General features: G+C 35.9%; 3 protein-coding genes and 1 long non-coding RNA gene across 10 annotated transcripts; 2 read left to right on the top strand and 2 right to left on the bottom strand.

The window, feature by feature from the left end:
* Positions 1-2,881, top strand: LOC101213822. The gene is made up of 5 exons (XM_004140093.3): positions 1-703; positions 804-881; positions 1,229-1,302; positions 1,386-1,493; positions 2,529-2,881. The coding sequence occupies exons 1-5, from the start codon at positions 25-27 to the stop codon at positions 2,634-2,636; spliced, it is 1,047 nt and encodes a 348-aa protein (XP_004140141.1). The 5' UTR covers positions 1-24; the 3' UTR covers positions 2,637-2,881.
* Positions 2,701-4,980, bottom strand: LOC101220115 (taxadiene 5-alpha hydroxylase). The gene is made up of 4 exons (XM_004140201.3): positions 4,347-4,980; positions 3,784-4,082; positions 3,460-3,647; positions 2,701-3,371 (listed from the first exon to the last, which is right to left on the bottom strand). Exons 1-4 carry the CDS (start codon positions 4,964-4,966, stop codon positions 3,051-3,053), a joined length of 1,428 nt encoding a protein of 475 aa, XP_004140249.1. The 5' UTR covers positions 4,967-4,980; the 3' UTR covers positions 2,701-3,050.
* Positions 4,981-6,948: 1,968 nt separating this feature from the next.
* Positions 6,949-12,045, bottom strand: LOC105435874. 6 transcript variants are annotated; one of them, XR_004217396.1, is made up of 7 exons: positions 11,904-12,045; positions 11,249-11,763; positions 10,817-10,974; positions 10,519-10,679; positions 9,911-9,995; positions 8,556-8,748; positions 6,949-7,316 (listed from the first exon to the last, which is right to left on the bottom strand). It is a non-coding gene; the product is annotated as an uncharacterized LOC105435874 (long non-coding RNA). The 6 variants fall into 6 exon arrangements; XR_004217397.1 differs by having other exon boundaries at positions 10,817-10,953; XR_004217394.1 differs by having other exon boundaries at positions 9,911-10,027; positions 10,817-11,763.
* On the top strand, positions 11,488-13,667 carry LOC101219879 (protodermal factor 1). Of its 2 annotated transcripts, XM_031887229.1 has the most exons (4): positions 11,488-11,670; positions 11,942-12,664; positions 12,728-12,995; positions 13,128-13,667. In XM_031887229.1, the coding sequence occupies exons 1-4, from the start codon at positions 11,523-11,525 to the stop codon at positions 13,456-13,458; spliced, it is 1,470 nt and encodes a 489-aa protein (XP_031743089.1). In that variant the 5' UTR covers positions 11,488-11,522; the 3' UTR covers positions 13,459-13,667. The 2 variants fall into 2 exon arrangements, with proteins under 2 accessions (XP_031743089.1, XP_011657562.2); XM_011659260.2 differs by having other exon boundaries at positions 11,942-12,995.
* The last annotated feature ends 409 nt before the right edge of the window (positions 13,668-14,076 follow it).

Genomic DNA, 14,076 nt, shown 5'->3' with positions numbered 1-14,076 from the left:
AATCAGAAGGGAGAAGAATTTAACATGATAACGCATTCCATTTGTGCAGTTTCCCTGCCCAGTTGCTCTCCTTCCCGTTCGATTCCATTCCACCAAACTCATTTCTCAAGAAAACATAAATCCTTTTCTCCCATTTCCCTCATCACAAATTGTTCTCAATTTAATGATTTATGCGTCTACTCTTTTACACCAACTCCAGCAACCAGTTGCAGCAAAAACCACAACTCCAACAACGCCGACACGGACCCGAGTCGAAACCAGAGGCTTTTTCAGCAGTTCTACTTGTCTATCAACTCCAACAACGTCCCTGATCAAAACCCATCAACTGAAAATCAGAAAGAAGATCTGGGCCAAGAGGATCAGAACAGGGGCGTCAAAAAATCTAAGGGACCTTTCACAAACATGTGGTGGGTGAACCTTAAATCAGCGATAGGCCAGAGATTAAACATAGAAGGCATTGTTTCTTCTGCAGCTGTTATTACTAAGGACCGGCATTTGGCGCTTCCACATGTCGTTGTGCCTGATGTGAGGTACATTGATTGGGGTGAACTGCAAAGGAGGGGATTTAAGGGTGTTGTATTTGACAAGGACAATACAATTACAGCTCCTTACTGTTTGACAATTTGGGCACCTCTTAAATCTTCACTTGAACAGTGCAAATCTGTCTTTGGCCATAATGTAGCGGTGTTCAGCAACTCTGCTGGTAATATCAGTTAAATTTCATTAGCAATGTGCTTGCTTTTATAGCATTAATGGTTTGTTTTCTTTTCTCTCAATGTGAACACTTACCTTCACTTCTGTAGGGCTTTATGAGTATGACCATGATGGCTCAAAAGCTAAAGCGATGGAGAGGTCGATTGGAATTAAAGTTATAAGGCATAGTGAGTGAATTTTCCATCCTTACTCCCACTTCTGTAACATGTACGTGTACGCATGGCGAAATTTGTAGCTGTTGTTGTGGACTGTAGCTTAGTGGGTGAACGTCATAACCACCCCGTTGTAGAAGTAGAGAATTTGGACTTTGAGGTTTTGTCATCTCATTCCATTTTATGGATAAAATATCGTTTAGAAGATCTTTTGGTTTTTACATGATGAACTAATGTCAGGGTCAATGCAAATAATGGATCCCACGGTCTGTAGGCTATGTTGTTACTTTTATTGCGTATAGAAGGTTTTTGCTTTCTTTCTGCATAGCACATATAAAATGTTGCTATGTATTTTGTCCTAGGGGTGAAGAAACCTGCCGGTACAGCTGAAGAAATCGAGAAACACTTTGGTTTTACTTCTTCACAACTTATTATGGTAAGAATCAGGTGAACTGCTTGATTACTTTGGTCTTTTGGGTTGTTTATATAATTAAAAAATGAAGATCCATCTTTTCTCAGGTTGGTGATCGACCATTCACAGATGTGGTTTTTGGGAATCGTAATGGTTTCCTCACTATTTTAACTGAACCCTTGAGCGTTTCTGGGGAAACATTTGTTGTTAGGCAGGTTGGGTTTTCCTTCTCTATCTTTTCCTTATAATTTATTTCAGTATATGTAGGGAATGAAGGGATTGTATTGGTTGAAAATCATCCGAGGGAAAAAGAAGAATCAGACACTATTAATCTTTTTACTGCCTCAATTAAGTTTCTATCATTGTTACTGTATCATCATTGACACTCAAAAGTTGCTCTAAGAAGGTTATAAGCCTAGGTGGGACTGAAAATGGTGTGCTCATTGACAGGACTGTGGAAATAGTTGTCCCAACCTTTGATACCTACATGTCTACTAGTAGTGTATACGACATGGTCTTGATCAGTTTAGGCATATTTTGTTGACTCACATAAAAGTTTAGAGTGTTTAGTTCACCTACCCAAATGAACCGCATGCAACTCTCAACACTACCCCTATATTTTTCGATTGGATCGAGTTGGGTTTCAGGTTGGTGTAGAGATGTGGGATATTTGTCAACAATTTATGTTCCTTTATAATTTCTCTAACTAAAGAATTGGTGTAGAGATGTGGGATATTTGTCAACAATTTATGTTCCTTTATAAGTATTAGTTCTTGAGCCTTTGTAAGTAGTAAGCGTAAAGTGTGAGAAAACCTAGCATCAGTAATTCCGGCAACAAAGCCTTTGTAAGTAGTCAGGATAAAGTGTTTTGTTTGAGAAGAGACACTTCTTATGACTCGCTGGGTGTGCACTTTGTTATGGGATATTTGGGGTTGAGAAATAACATAGTATTAGGGGTGTGGAAAGGAATCAGAGTAAAATTTGACCCAAATCGAAAACAAAAGTTCATCTGACCCATTTCAACACTTGGGGTTTGTGTTGGGTTCAATTTGTCCGAGTTTCCAGTTTACTTGAATAGACGTAATACTCATCTTTCAGCATCCCATGTATGGTTTTTGATATCCAAGAATAATAGATGCTCAAATATGACCGTGGTTCCTCTACTTTATCAGTATGCATTCATATTAATTCATGACCATTGGAGATGCTGATAATTGTTCCCTCTATTCTGTGATTTTTTGTGATCGCAGGTAAGGAAATTAGAAATGTTCCTCTTGAACCGTTGGCTTAAGCAAGGAGTAAGACCTATTAGTCATCGCCTATTGCCAGACACTAAACAGTGCATTAAAGATCTGTAACCTCTGTAGTATTTTTTAAAATTTTGCCCTGTAGATATTCATGAACTACTGAAAAGAAACAGTATTTTTGTCCACTAGCCATTCATTAGCTTATGGTATTAGCACCTGAGTTAAATATAATACATTGGTAAACTTTGTATTTTTGGATAGGCAACAAATAGTGAAATGTAGAAGGGTTTCCTATTATAACATCTTGATGTTTGCTGTTCGGAAGATCATAATTATGTAAACTATATATTCTGATATTTAGAGGTTTTGCATCCACTTCAGTTTCAAGGAAGTGCATCTTCTTTGTACATAATCAGATTATGATGCTTCAAAGGATGAGCTTTCTTTGAGGATGCCCTCTGGTTCTACTGATGAATGCATCTTCTTTGTAACTTCTCTTTTTTTGTCATAGAGATATAAACGAGCTTACATTTGGTGAACGTTGGAACAAACTTGTGATTTTGGGGAAATTTTAATAGGCATTCCATGATAAGGGACAGGGAGAGGATCCATTATGATTGGCTCATCTGGATGAACTAAACTCCAATCATAACGAGTTACAACCGAGTGTACAAAAATGAGTATGTTCAATTTCGCTAGTTGGTAGCCTGCACAAGCTCTTGGCCCTCCTCCAAATGGAACATAAACATACTGTGAAACAGGTTCCTCAAATCTGCTTGGCTTGAAACTCAATGGATCCTCAAAGTACTCTTCTCCGTAATGTGTTCCGTACGTCGTCCACAAGACCTGCCATGAAACCAAAATGATTCGAGGTAAAATCAGGGTCATTTCTGGATAAGAATTAGACTGCAGATGTAAGGATTGAAATTTTCACCTTCCATCCTTTGGGAATGAGAAAGCTCTCATATTCAATGTCTGAAATGGCTTTCCTGAAAGAACCAAATATAGGGGGAAACAACCTAATGCTCTCACGAGCTACCTGCCAAGTATATTTCATCTTCTTTATGTCTTCCATTGTCAAATTCTGGCCTGGCCCCTTGCTTCTTATTATGTCAGTGTGTTCTGTTTTAAAAGTAAAACATTTTAGAACCCGTTTAAATCAGCAAAATGATATTTTGTCAACCATCAGAATAGCCATTTTTGGTTTATTATGATCTTAGAGTATTACTTCAAAAGATTGAAAAAAAGGAAAGATTACCCTGGAGAAGAAGTGTGTAGCAATTTGTGTGCTGAGACAACATTTTGAAAGTCATGGCAATGGCAAAGGAGGTTGTATCATGAGCTGCAAAAACAAGCAAAACAATATTGTCTATGACTTCCATTTCACTGATTTCCCCTCCTATCATTGCTCTCACCATCCTTGAAAGCAATGACCCACATTCTTCTTCTTCTAGCTTTCCTTCTATTTTTCTCCTCTTTTCTCTCACCACTTCCCTTAGCGTTGTCTCTATCTCCAGTCTTGCTTTCTTGGCTCTTGAAAATCTTGTTCCTGGAAACCTGTGTTAAGAATATGTGATAACAATTTTCTTTTAGTTTTTCATTTTTTGAAATAGAACTTATAATAACTATTTTTACCAGGTTATTCAAGTTCCACCAATGTATTTACAAATCAATCAAAGTTTTAAAAGTTAAAGGAGATAAGTCTCGTTTGATAACTATTTTATCGTTGAAAATTAAGTTTATAAAAACTTGGTGGTGCAAAAGGAAAATGATAATGCAATTAACTTGAACATAACCAATCAGCTTATAACTTTGAACTACCTGAATGGTGGTGCAAAAACACCTTCCAAAACCCTCTCGAACATCGTCAACACACGTGGCTCCACTTGAATACCCAATAAACACTCAAACACAATTGTAAATGTCAATACTTTAGCCGAGTGAAAGAGACCAATTGTGTCACAACCAACCCATTTAGTATCCAAATAAACTTGAATTGTATTGCACAGTTTAGGCATCATAACGTCAAGACTCGAAGTAGAAAGAGTTGCAGCTATAAGACCACGAACACATCTATGCTTTTCACCTTCCTTCTGCATAATACATTCTTCACCCATCAACTGAACAGAGCTCGATGGCCATGAACTTACCACTAACTTAAACTCATTTGACAAGAAAAATCTATTGGCTTCAGCTCCATTAACAACCACTGTTGGAGATCCCATTAAGTTTGTTTTGAAGATTTTTCCATATTTTGCAACTCTTGGCTCAACAAAGTCTTCAAACAATCTGTTTTTACTTTGAGCTCTGTAAAAAACCATTGTTTCTCCAATCCAAGGTAGACCCATTGCCCCTGGTGGGACATTTCTGCTTCTCTTAGTGCTTCTCAACACAAAAGCAATCGATATTATTAACAGTATTGCAGCTAAAAAAGAGAGCATTGTTATTGTGAATAAGCAAATAAATTTCTTGAGAGAGAAATTTATGTGTTCGGAAGAGATGGAAATCACATTTTAAGAGGAGATGATATGATTGGTGTAGGAAGTCAACTAATCAGCATTGCTGTTTTTGTTTGTATTTTAATAAATGGTCAAAATCTTTTGATTGAAGTTGACGAACAAACATCACTTTCGTAATCACTTAAGTTATGGTAAAGCTAAAATCGTGGGGTTTGCATGTGCATATCTAGAATAATATAACAGGTATCCTATAAATTAATAGAATCACCCATACTTTTGTAGAATATGTATCTTATGAATTAATAGAAAGATCGATACTTGAATGCATCTTGAATTGTATCAATGTTAATCTTAATAAAAAGAAAAACAAAAGAGTTTATCACAAAGTGATGATAAGATTGAACTAATAAAGTAGACTGCAAATAATAACGTACTTACATTATTTTTCTCTAGAAAAATACATATCCCTCAAATAAAAAAGCGTATGAATGAGATATACAATTCAAACTCGTAACCATAATCAGTTGTTTGAATTTCCTCCCTAATTATTCTACTGCTATATATGTTGAGGGTTGCCTAAGGCAAGACTCAAGCCTAAGGGTAAGGTTCAATTTCAAAGCAATTTTGAAACCTAAGTAAGGGTTTACACGTCCCCAAAAGAAAGTCAAATCCTTAAATCGTGGAAGCTTGCTTCGGCATTATCCATATTTGCATATATCCCCAAGCGAAAGTTAGAACTTCAGAATTGAGGACAAACCTTATTCACACTAATCATCTCAAAGGGCAAGCAATTATCTCTATACTTAGCTGAGCTAGATATTTTGTATACTAACTTAGACATCATAGTTTAATAGACTCGGCACAACATCGATACAAGTACTTTTGTGCAAACTAGATACAACGATGTATATATTCAAAAGTAGTGAAACAAACAAGTGCGTAAAGTAGTATATGTGTGAGTTTTCTACACAACATACTACATTCTAAAGAAAACTCTTGTTTGCAAAATGAAAAAGAATGTTAACATGTATGTTCTTGACTTAGAGAAGGTGTATTCAAATTAAAAGACGTACCTTCAATCATTTACATCTTAAACTCAAAATAATAATAATAAATAAGATAAAAGTCATTTTCTAAGTGAATAAGCGAGTTACTTTTAAGAATGATGTAATCATACATATTGACAATTTCAACTTAAATGGTTGAAGTATTATGATTTTGAATGAGGATGATATATACTAAAAGTTTAAACCTATAATAGATCATGCTAGAGAAGACCCTTATACCAAGTTTGTTATAAAATGGACTTTACACACCATGTAGGCATATATACAATGGGCACTTATATCTTCAACATGTCCATATCTTATGTATACATTTGTGTGGTACAAGTATAATATAAAGAAGATCTAGCTAAAGGCATGTAACACAAACAACCATATATTGATTTTGGTGCCTTCTAATTTTAAATTATATGTCAAATCCACGTCCTACTTGAAAATTAAGTCTACCTCTTCCTATTTTTCTTATAATGGTTTGCATCTTCCTTAAATATAATGGTTAAATTATGAGTCAAAATCCAAAAGTAAAAACAACTTTTTGATAGTTATAATTTTTAGGTTTCAAATTTTGATTTGGTTTTTTAAACCATGAGTAGGATGTAGGTAACACAAGAAAAAAGATGAATATGAATGTAGTATTTACGGCTAGGTTTAATTTTAAGTACGAGTCCAACACATCCGAGCAAGTGAACCTATTCAACATTTTCTTAAATTAACATATTAGACAATTATTCTACTTTACATCTTGCAGTTAGCCCAGTTAGTTTTTTAAAAAATTTGACTTTGAGAAGGATTTGTTGGACAAAACAAATTAAAACAACTGAAATAGCATAACTATATACTCTTGCATATTGGGTTCGGTAGATTTTGATTTTCTATTGCACAAGGAATAGATATATCATATTATTCGAAAATGAATATATTTTGGATTCTGTGATATTAACTTCAGTTTTCTATTGGTCCAAAAGAAAAAAAAAAATTAGTTTTCTACCAACCAACTCTTTATCTTATCTTATAGCAACCTTTTGACCTTGTAATTTGTCTCCTCTGGCATTGTAGATATATACATATATTAATGTATTACTCGTCCAAAAATTGGGGTGATAATGTACAGCTTTTGGACAATTTTCAAGATTTTATTTCCAATATATAATTCTCTTCTTTGGCTGACGTGGAGCTGCTTGCTAGACTTGATTGTACCCGTGGATATGCTGAGTGTGTTGGTCTTTCTGACTTGGTTTGCTTCCTTTTATTCCTGACAAAGACAAACACTACAGAAATACATGTAATAGGAATATTTTTTAAAAATAACAAAATAAATTAAAATATTTACGAACTATAGTAAAATTTTAGAATCTATTCATGATTGTCATTGATAGACTTATATCACTATCTACCAAAGTCATTTATTGATAAAATCTAAAAAAATTTGTTTTATATTGTAAACATTTTGTCAAATTTATTGTTCTTTACAATTTCCTTGTGCAATATGTATATACAATACACACACGAGAAGATGGGAAATGATATGAAGTTTTTATTCCTAATATGTACAGAATTTTTTAAAAAAATAAAGAAAGCAAGTTAAGGTTTGAGAATATAATTCTCGTTTCCACCTTCATTTAACCGACAGGAAGAAAATTCTCTCCGCTCCTCACATTTCTCGTTAATGAGAAAACTTCACATTTAAGTTCAATAACAATAAAACACTAAATTCATTTAACTCGTATAAAGTATCTTTTAGATTTTTAGAATTGTTCAATGGGAAGTAGCATGCATATAGTTTAACAACTCACCACTAGCTAAGGTAGGTGGGTGAATCAAATGTTCAGCCAAGAAAAATTTATTACAGATCAATTCCCACACGACATAGCCATATATGTACAAAATTTACATATCTCCAAAGGGATATAGATTCAAATTACTTTCGTAGACCCTCCTTCATTCAAAGATATAAAATTGTCCTATCACATGGTAGCAACATTCTCTAATAATTTCTTAGAGCTGAAAAGGAAGAAGGCAATTGCCCATTCACGCTGCCTTATTACAACATAGGGACAAAAAGATGAAGGTTGTGAAGGTGGTAACACCTCGTTATCTATCCTATTGAGCTTATTTCAAGTAAATATGTAAGGCAAATATTAATTAATTATACCTTAAACTTTGGTGATTGTGTCCTTTAAAACTTAATTTAATAACTAGTCCATTTAAATTTTGAACCTACGTCAGTGTATCAATTTACACATTTTTTAAATCTCGTTCAACCAATATCGTGTTAATTTATAAATTGAATTAATTAAACTTTTAAATTTTTATAAATCAACGTTACGATTAACTTTAAAAATCATTCATAATAAGTAATAAATGATTAGAGTAAATCTATGGATAATTCTTAAACAAAATTATAACTAACATATATATCTAATTTGATTTCCTTCACTTAAAATTTCAGAATTGAAATACTATATTCATTTCATGTATATGAAAAGTTAAAACCCAAAAATTTGTACCTCTTTGTGAAAGATTTTGAGCTCTGCCGCTACAAGTAGTTAACCACCAAACCATCAAGCTTCTCTTCTCACACCAACCAACTTCATGACAGTCATCCAACCTCGAAAACCTAACTTAGTCCAACACCATAACAAGAGGAAGAGGGCCAAGCATGGTGCAACCATTAATGTAACTAGTACACGAAAGAGACAGCTGTGACATGTTTGAAAATGATATTAAAATGGTTAAAATCATTTTTACGTTTTTAAATTAACTTCAAAACATGATTTTAATCTATCAAAATCAAAGTTGAAGATATGATATTTGTATTTAAATTAAATTTTAGTGATTAAAGACATGTTTTAGAATAATTTTGAGTTTGACGAGAGTGAATTTAACAACTTTAACATCACTCCCAAGAATACAAGTTACAAATACATAATACAACTTAGTTCAACATATTTTCTCTTGCATCTACTCTTTCAGCATGTTTATCTCTACTATTCAAATCAGAGTTCAACCACAAAAGAATTGTTTTCATTATTCTAAGATTGATTTTGTGTATAAACAGTTGAGAATTGATGATGTGCAATATAGTCTCTCTCTCGCATATAGTCGTTGAAGACCAAATGCTTTGAGGGAAACGAAGAATAACACTTTTTCCTTGAAAAATAAAATAAAATTAAGTAGGATGAATTTCATATCACATTACTTTATTGGTTTTCACGTTGTCAAATTAGAAGTTTTAGTTTCTTTGTTTTTTACTTTATTGGTTTTCACATTGTCAAATTACAAGTTTTAGATTTTCTTTTTTTGAAGTTTGTGCTTATTTAGTCTCTAAACTTTCAAAAGTAGTGTAATAAAACTTTTTATAAATGAATCCACCATCAATGCCAAGCTGTAGAACACAATAATGTATTTATACTCTCTTTTCTTAGTTCTTATCGACAGCTATTAACCTTCAATTTTTAATCGGTATTTTTCCCTAGAGCCCTCCTCCTCCTTCCTATGCCCAGAAAACAAGTCAAATACAGGCCTGAAAATGGATTAATATTTCTCAGAATCATAATAATGACAACTCAGGTCTACCCGCTTCTTTACTTCTCTCCTATCATAATCGAGCGGCTCTCACCTAAATCTTTGTGGGGTAATAAATTTTAGTGGACACGTCCACTTCTACTCGCCACAATAGATCCCTGGTGTCAAGGCTAAGTTCTACAGTAATTCTTAACTAAGAAATCACTCCCACATTTAGACACATAACGCATAAGTATAACTTCCAAGTCTTGATCTATTTAATTGGTTCTAGGCTATAGTTTGGTCTTTTAACAATTAAGGGCTGATAAAGAAAATGTAAATGGGTAAGAAATCTTACGCTTTATATGGTAATCAAGCCAGGGAACCATCAAATCGGACAATAATTGATCGAGTCCTACGCCCAATTTGGATTCCACACGTACCTGCACAATCTTGTTATTGTTTCATAATTGATCTGAACCATAATGGAAAAGAATCAACGACCGAAATGAAGATTGATAATGAATGTAATGCATGTCTAAATGTGGCGCTGGGAAACCAAATAATGAACTCAATTTTGCGGTCCCATCCCTCGTTAATTAAGATCTACTTCATCCATCTAGGTCAACTAGTAGCAATCGGAAAAGATATGGCAAACTTTTCTTTAACTACACATAACCGCTAATAACAATCTTAAAGGCTTAACCAATTAAGGCATGCTCCCCAACAAAAAAACCTTAGACTCCTTAGACTATATTTACTGATATTTAAAAGAGACATTATCAAAATGGAAATCCTCTTGACTAATAAACTCCTAATCATATAGCCAATTTCTATGTTTTTGTTTACATTACATAAATAAGTAGACCCCACTATGTAAACAAATGCTCTCTTTTCCAGTATGAAAGAGAGTTTTCTTTTTCCCTACCGACAATACTTCATGAAGAAAACCTAAACATGTCATACCTTTTAAGGAGGCAAGGAAATAAGGCCAAGGAGAACTATAATTTGAGCAGCTTGCTCAAAGCTTGAGATATGGACGGCAGGATGGAATCAGCTCCTTCATTAATATAGGTTAAATAAGTCATTATTCCAGCCCGGTACTCCATAGTTTCACAGGATTCCAGCTATCATTGGCGACAATTAAGTAAATGTAGTAATAAGATAAGGAGGGAGAAAAAATAATGGTATTGTTAGAGCAGTGGGACCTAAATAGCCAGAAAGGCATGCATGTACACATGGGTTTTTTTAATTCACAACTTACCAATGAAAAATATCTATTGCGCTGCCCTGAATATTCAATAAGGCAGCACCGGCAACTAAGAGTACTTGCTCTTCATCAGATCACGAGCTCATAACATCTCCATGGGCATTCCCTGCGTGGGATGCATGGCGCAGACTCTAGATGTTGCATTTGCATTACTTCATGAATCAAGTCATAATCATATAAGATGCAATTAAAAGGGAAAATGTGATCCATGGAATTAATTGCTACTAAGCAATAAGGATGAGAATGACACAACCAATAAGGCATGCATTTTCGACTAAGCAGTTTGAAGTTTGAAATTTTCACTTTACATGTTGTACATATAAAAAATAAAAACATATCCTACTGGGCTAATGACATACGTTAACGTGTCCCGCGTTTTATGGTGGCGGGGGGATTGGGAGAGAGGTATTGAGAGGGAGAGTTTACCTTGCGAGTGTCAGAAAAATTTATTTGAATTCATATGCGTTGTCGACTCCAATGTTCAAACATTATTGCAAACGATGCAAGAAGTAAATAAGCGAATAAATGCACCTGCAACATATCAACTAACCACATAACCTTCTACCTGCAAATATTTACTTCACTCTCTACCTCAGTCCGTCTTTTATATGTATCGTTTAGTCTTCTCATGCATTTTCATCAACAATATATAATCCATCGTCTTCCTTTCCTTCCTTCTCAGTAAAACATACATAGCACAATGGAAAGAAAACTAGCTTCTCTCCTTCTATGGACTCTAATTCTTGGGTTGGTTTCTCAAAACATAGCTATCCCTTTGACGTCTGCAGGCAACGAAGATCAGAAAACTTATTACACTCCAGACCCACATGCAGGAAGCCCGCCCACAGGTTTCTCTACCAACCACGACATATACACACACATTCCCTCGCATTTCGTAGTTCCAAATTATTTTTTAGTGTTAAGATATTCCTGACGATCACCTACATTGAAATTTGTAAATCTTAAGTTTGTTGAATGCTGTTTCTTTCGGAAAAAGAAAACGAATGTTAGATGGATTCTAAACTACGTGGTTGGTGTCAAAAAGTGGCAAGAACTATTCAAATCAATGACGAATGCTTACCTTTTTTTTATACTCATCCAGTATTTTCTTTTTTGTAGATTCACATGGGAATCCACCTTATGGATCTCCACCACCTCATGGTTCGGGAGGAAGCCATGGAGGAAAACCACCCTCTCATGGGCATGGTGGTAAGAAACACAAGCCAAAACCAGGGAACTGCGGCAACCCACCATACACTCCTACTCCGTCAAAACCTCCTACACACGATCCAACCCCATCAACTCCATCGAAGCCTCCTTCCGGTGGTGGTGGACATCACAACCCACCCACTGGGGGTGGTGGATACAACAGCCCTCCATCTCATGATCCCACTCCAACTCCATCTACTCCAACGCCATCAACTCCTTCAGGAGGTGGATACTACAGCCCTCCATCTAACGATCCCACTCCAACTCCATCTACTCCAACGCCATCAACTCCATCTACTCCTTCAGGTGGTGGATACTACAGCCCTCCATCTCATGATCCCACTCCAACTCCATCTACTCCAACGCCATCAACTCCATCTACTCCTTCAGGTGGTGGATACTACAGCCCTCCATCTCATGATCCCACTCCAACTCCATCTACTCCAACGCCATCAACTCCATCTACTCCTTCAGGTGGTGGATACTACAGCCCTCCAACTAATGATCCCACTCCAACTCCATCAACTCCGACACCATCAACTCCCTCTACCCCATCGGGTGGTGGATACTACAGCCCTCCAACATATGATCCCACTCCAACGTCACCATCGACTCCATCGACTCCTTCCGGTGGTGGTGGATACTCTAGCCCTCCAACTTATGATCCTACTCCAACCCCATCAACTCCTTCCGGTGGTGGTGGATACTCTAGCCCTCCAACTTATGATCCTACTCCAACCCCATCAACTCCTTCAGGTGGAGGTGGATATTATAGCCCACCAACTTATGATCCTACTCCATCAACTCCTCCATCAGGCGGTGGTGGATACAATAGCCCTCCAACTTTTGATCCAACACCATCAACTCCTCCTTCAGGTGGTACACCATTCTATGGGACCCCACCAACCACATCAGCCCCACCTTTTGTTCCTGATCCCAATTCTCCCTTCACTGGCACATGCAAGTAAGTAATTACATAATTGTATGAGCAATACTGTGTACTTTTTTTAGTGTTAGTGAAAGAGAAAGGACATTCCTTCACATTTCCAATATTGTTAATAAGAAAACCTTCTATCATCGTGTATTGTGTTTTCAGCTATTGGAGGACGCATCCAGGAATAATATGGGGTTTGTTAGGCTGGTGGGGAACAATGGGCAGTGCTTTTGGTATAACAAACGCTCCAGGCTTCGGAGCTACTCTCAGCTTACCACAAGCACTCTCAAACACACGAACTGATGGCCTAGGATCACTTTACCGAGAAGGAGCTGCGGCTTTCCTGAACTCCATGGTCAACAACAGGTACCCCTTCACAACCAATCAAGTCCGTGAAAGTTTTGTATCGGCATTAAGCTCAAACAAAGCAGCAGCAGCACAGGCCCAGGTTTTCCAGATGGCTAACGAGGGTAGATTCAAGCCTAGAACCTGAAGCAGAATAAATTTACCATACTTGTGAGTGCATTATGTTTAGGGTAGCAAGCCCCACAGTTTGTTTATGTTGTCAAGTATATTACATTTCCTTCGTGTGCCCCTTATTTTATTCACTAGTGCTACACTGCGATGGATATCATATGTTACATTTCGATGCTTTGCTCGAGCGTTAGTTTTTTTTTTAAGAAATCACTGTTGATCGATCAATTTAAGCCTACTTACCATGCATTTTAAAATAACTCCACAAACGAGATTCATGGTACAAATAATTACAAGAGAAGAGAAAGGAAAGTATTTTCGTCCTCATGAAGCCCCCTCTATATCAACTAGCGTTCATGCATGTCACTTTTCCGGAAGAAAAACTGATTCCATTTTTGTTTAAGATACGGAGTTTACAGGAGAGAAGTAATATCAAATTGATTAACGGCTTTACACAGTACTTAGATTCTAAAATGGAAATCGCATCAATTACCCAAATAAGATGCAAATTTGCAAAAATATTACACGTGCATTTATTGATTTAACAGCATACCCAGTCAAGACACGAACTGGAACTACTTAGCATTCTCTGTTCTCGATTATTATCATCATGATTATTATCATTTATAGGTAGACA

Source organism: Cucumis sativus, chromosome 6 (genome assembly GCF_000004075.3).
Source record: "Cucumis sativus cultivar 9930 chromosome 6, Cucumber_9930_V3, whole genome shotgun sequence".
Taxonomy (NCBI): Eukaryota; Viridiplantae; Streptophyta; class Magnoliopsida; order Cucurbitales; family Cucurbitaceae; genus Cucumis; species Cucumis sativus.
This window is presented reverse-complemented; position numbering and strand designations above follow the sequence as displayed.

Bases quoted from the DNA above. Each gene is read 5' to 3' on its own strand.
- LOC101213822 (XM_004140093.3), top strand. From the start codon at position 25: ATGATAACGCATTCCATTTGTGCAGTTTCCCTGCCCAGTTGCTCTCCT. The intron at 882-1,228 runs GTGAGTGAATTT...ATTTTGTCCTAG, and splicing joins AATTAAAGTTATAAGGCATA to GGGTGAAGAAACCTGCCGGT. The intron at 1,303-1,385 runs GTAAGAATCAGG...ATCTTTTCTCAG, and splicing joins CTTCTTCACAACTTATTATG to GTTGGTGATCGACCATTCAC.
- LOC101219879 (XM_011659260.2), top strand. From the start codon at position 11,523: ATGGAAAGAAAACTAGCTTCTCTCCTTCTATGGACTCTAATTCTTGGG. The intron at 11,671-11,941 runs GTTTCTCTACCA...TCTTTTTTGTAG, and splicing joins TGCAGGAAGCCCGCCCACAG to ATTCACATGGGAATCCACCT. The intron at 12,996-13,127 runs GTAAGTAATTAC...TTGTGTTTTCAG, and splicing joins CCCTTCACTGGCACATGCAA to CTATTGGAGGACGCATCCAG.
- LOC101220115 (XM_004140201.3), bottom strand. From the start codon at position 4,966: ATGCTCTCTTTTTTAGCTGCAATACTGTTAATAATATCGATTGCTTTT. The intron at 4,083-4,346 runs GTAGTTCAAAGT...TTCTTAACACAG, and splicing joins GTTTTTGCACCACCATTCAG to GTTTCCAGGAACAAGATTTT. The intron at 3,648-3,783 runs GTAATCTTTCCT...CTTTTAAAACAG, and splicing joins CTACACACTTCTTCTCCAGG to AACACACTGACATAATAAGA.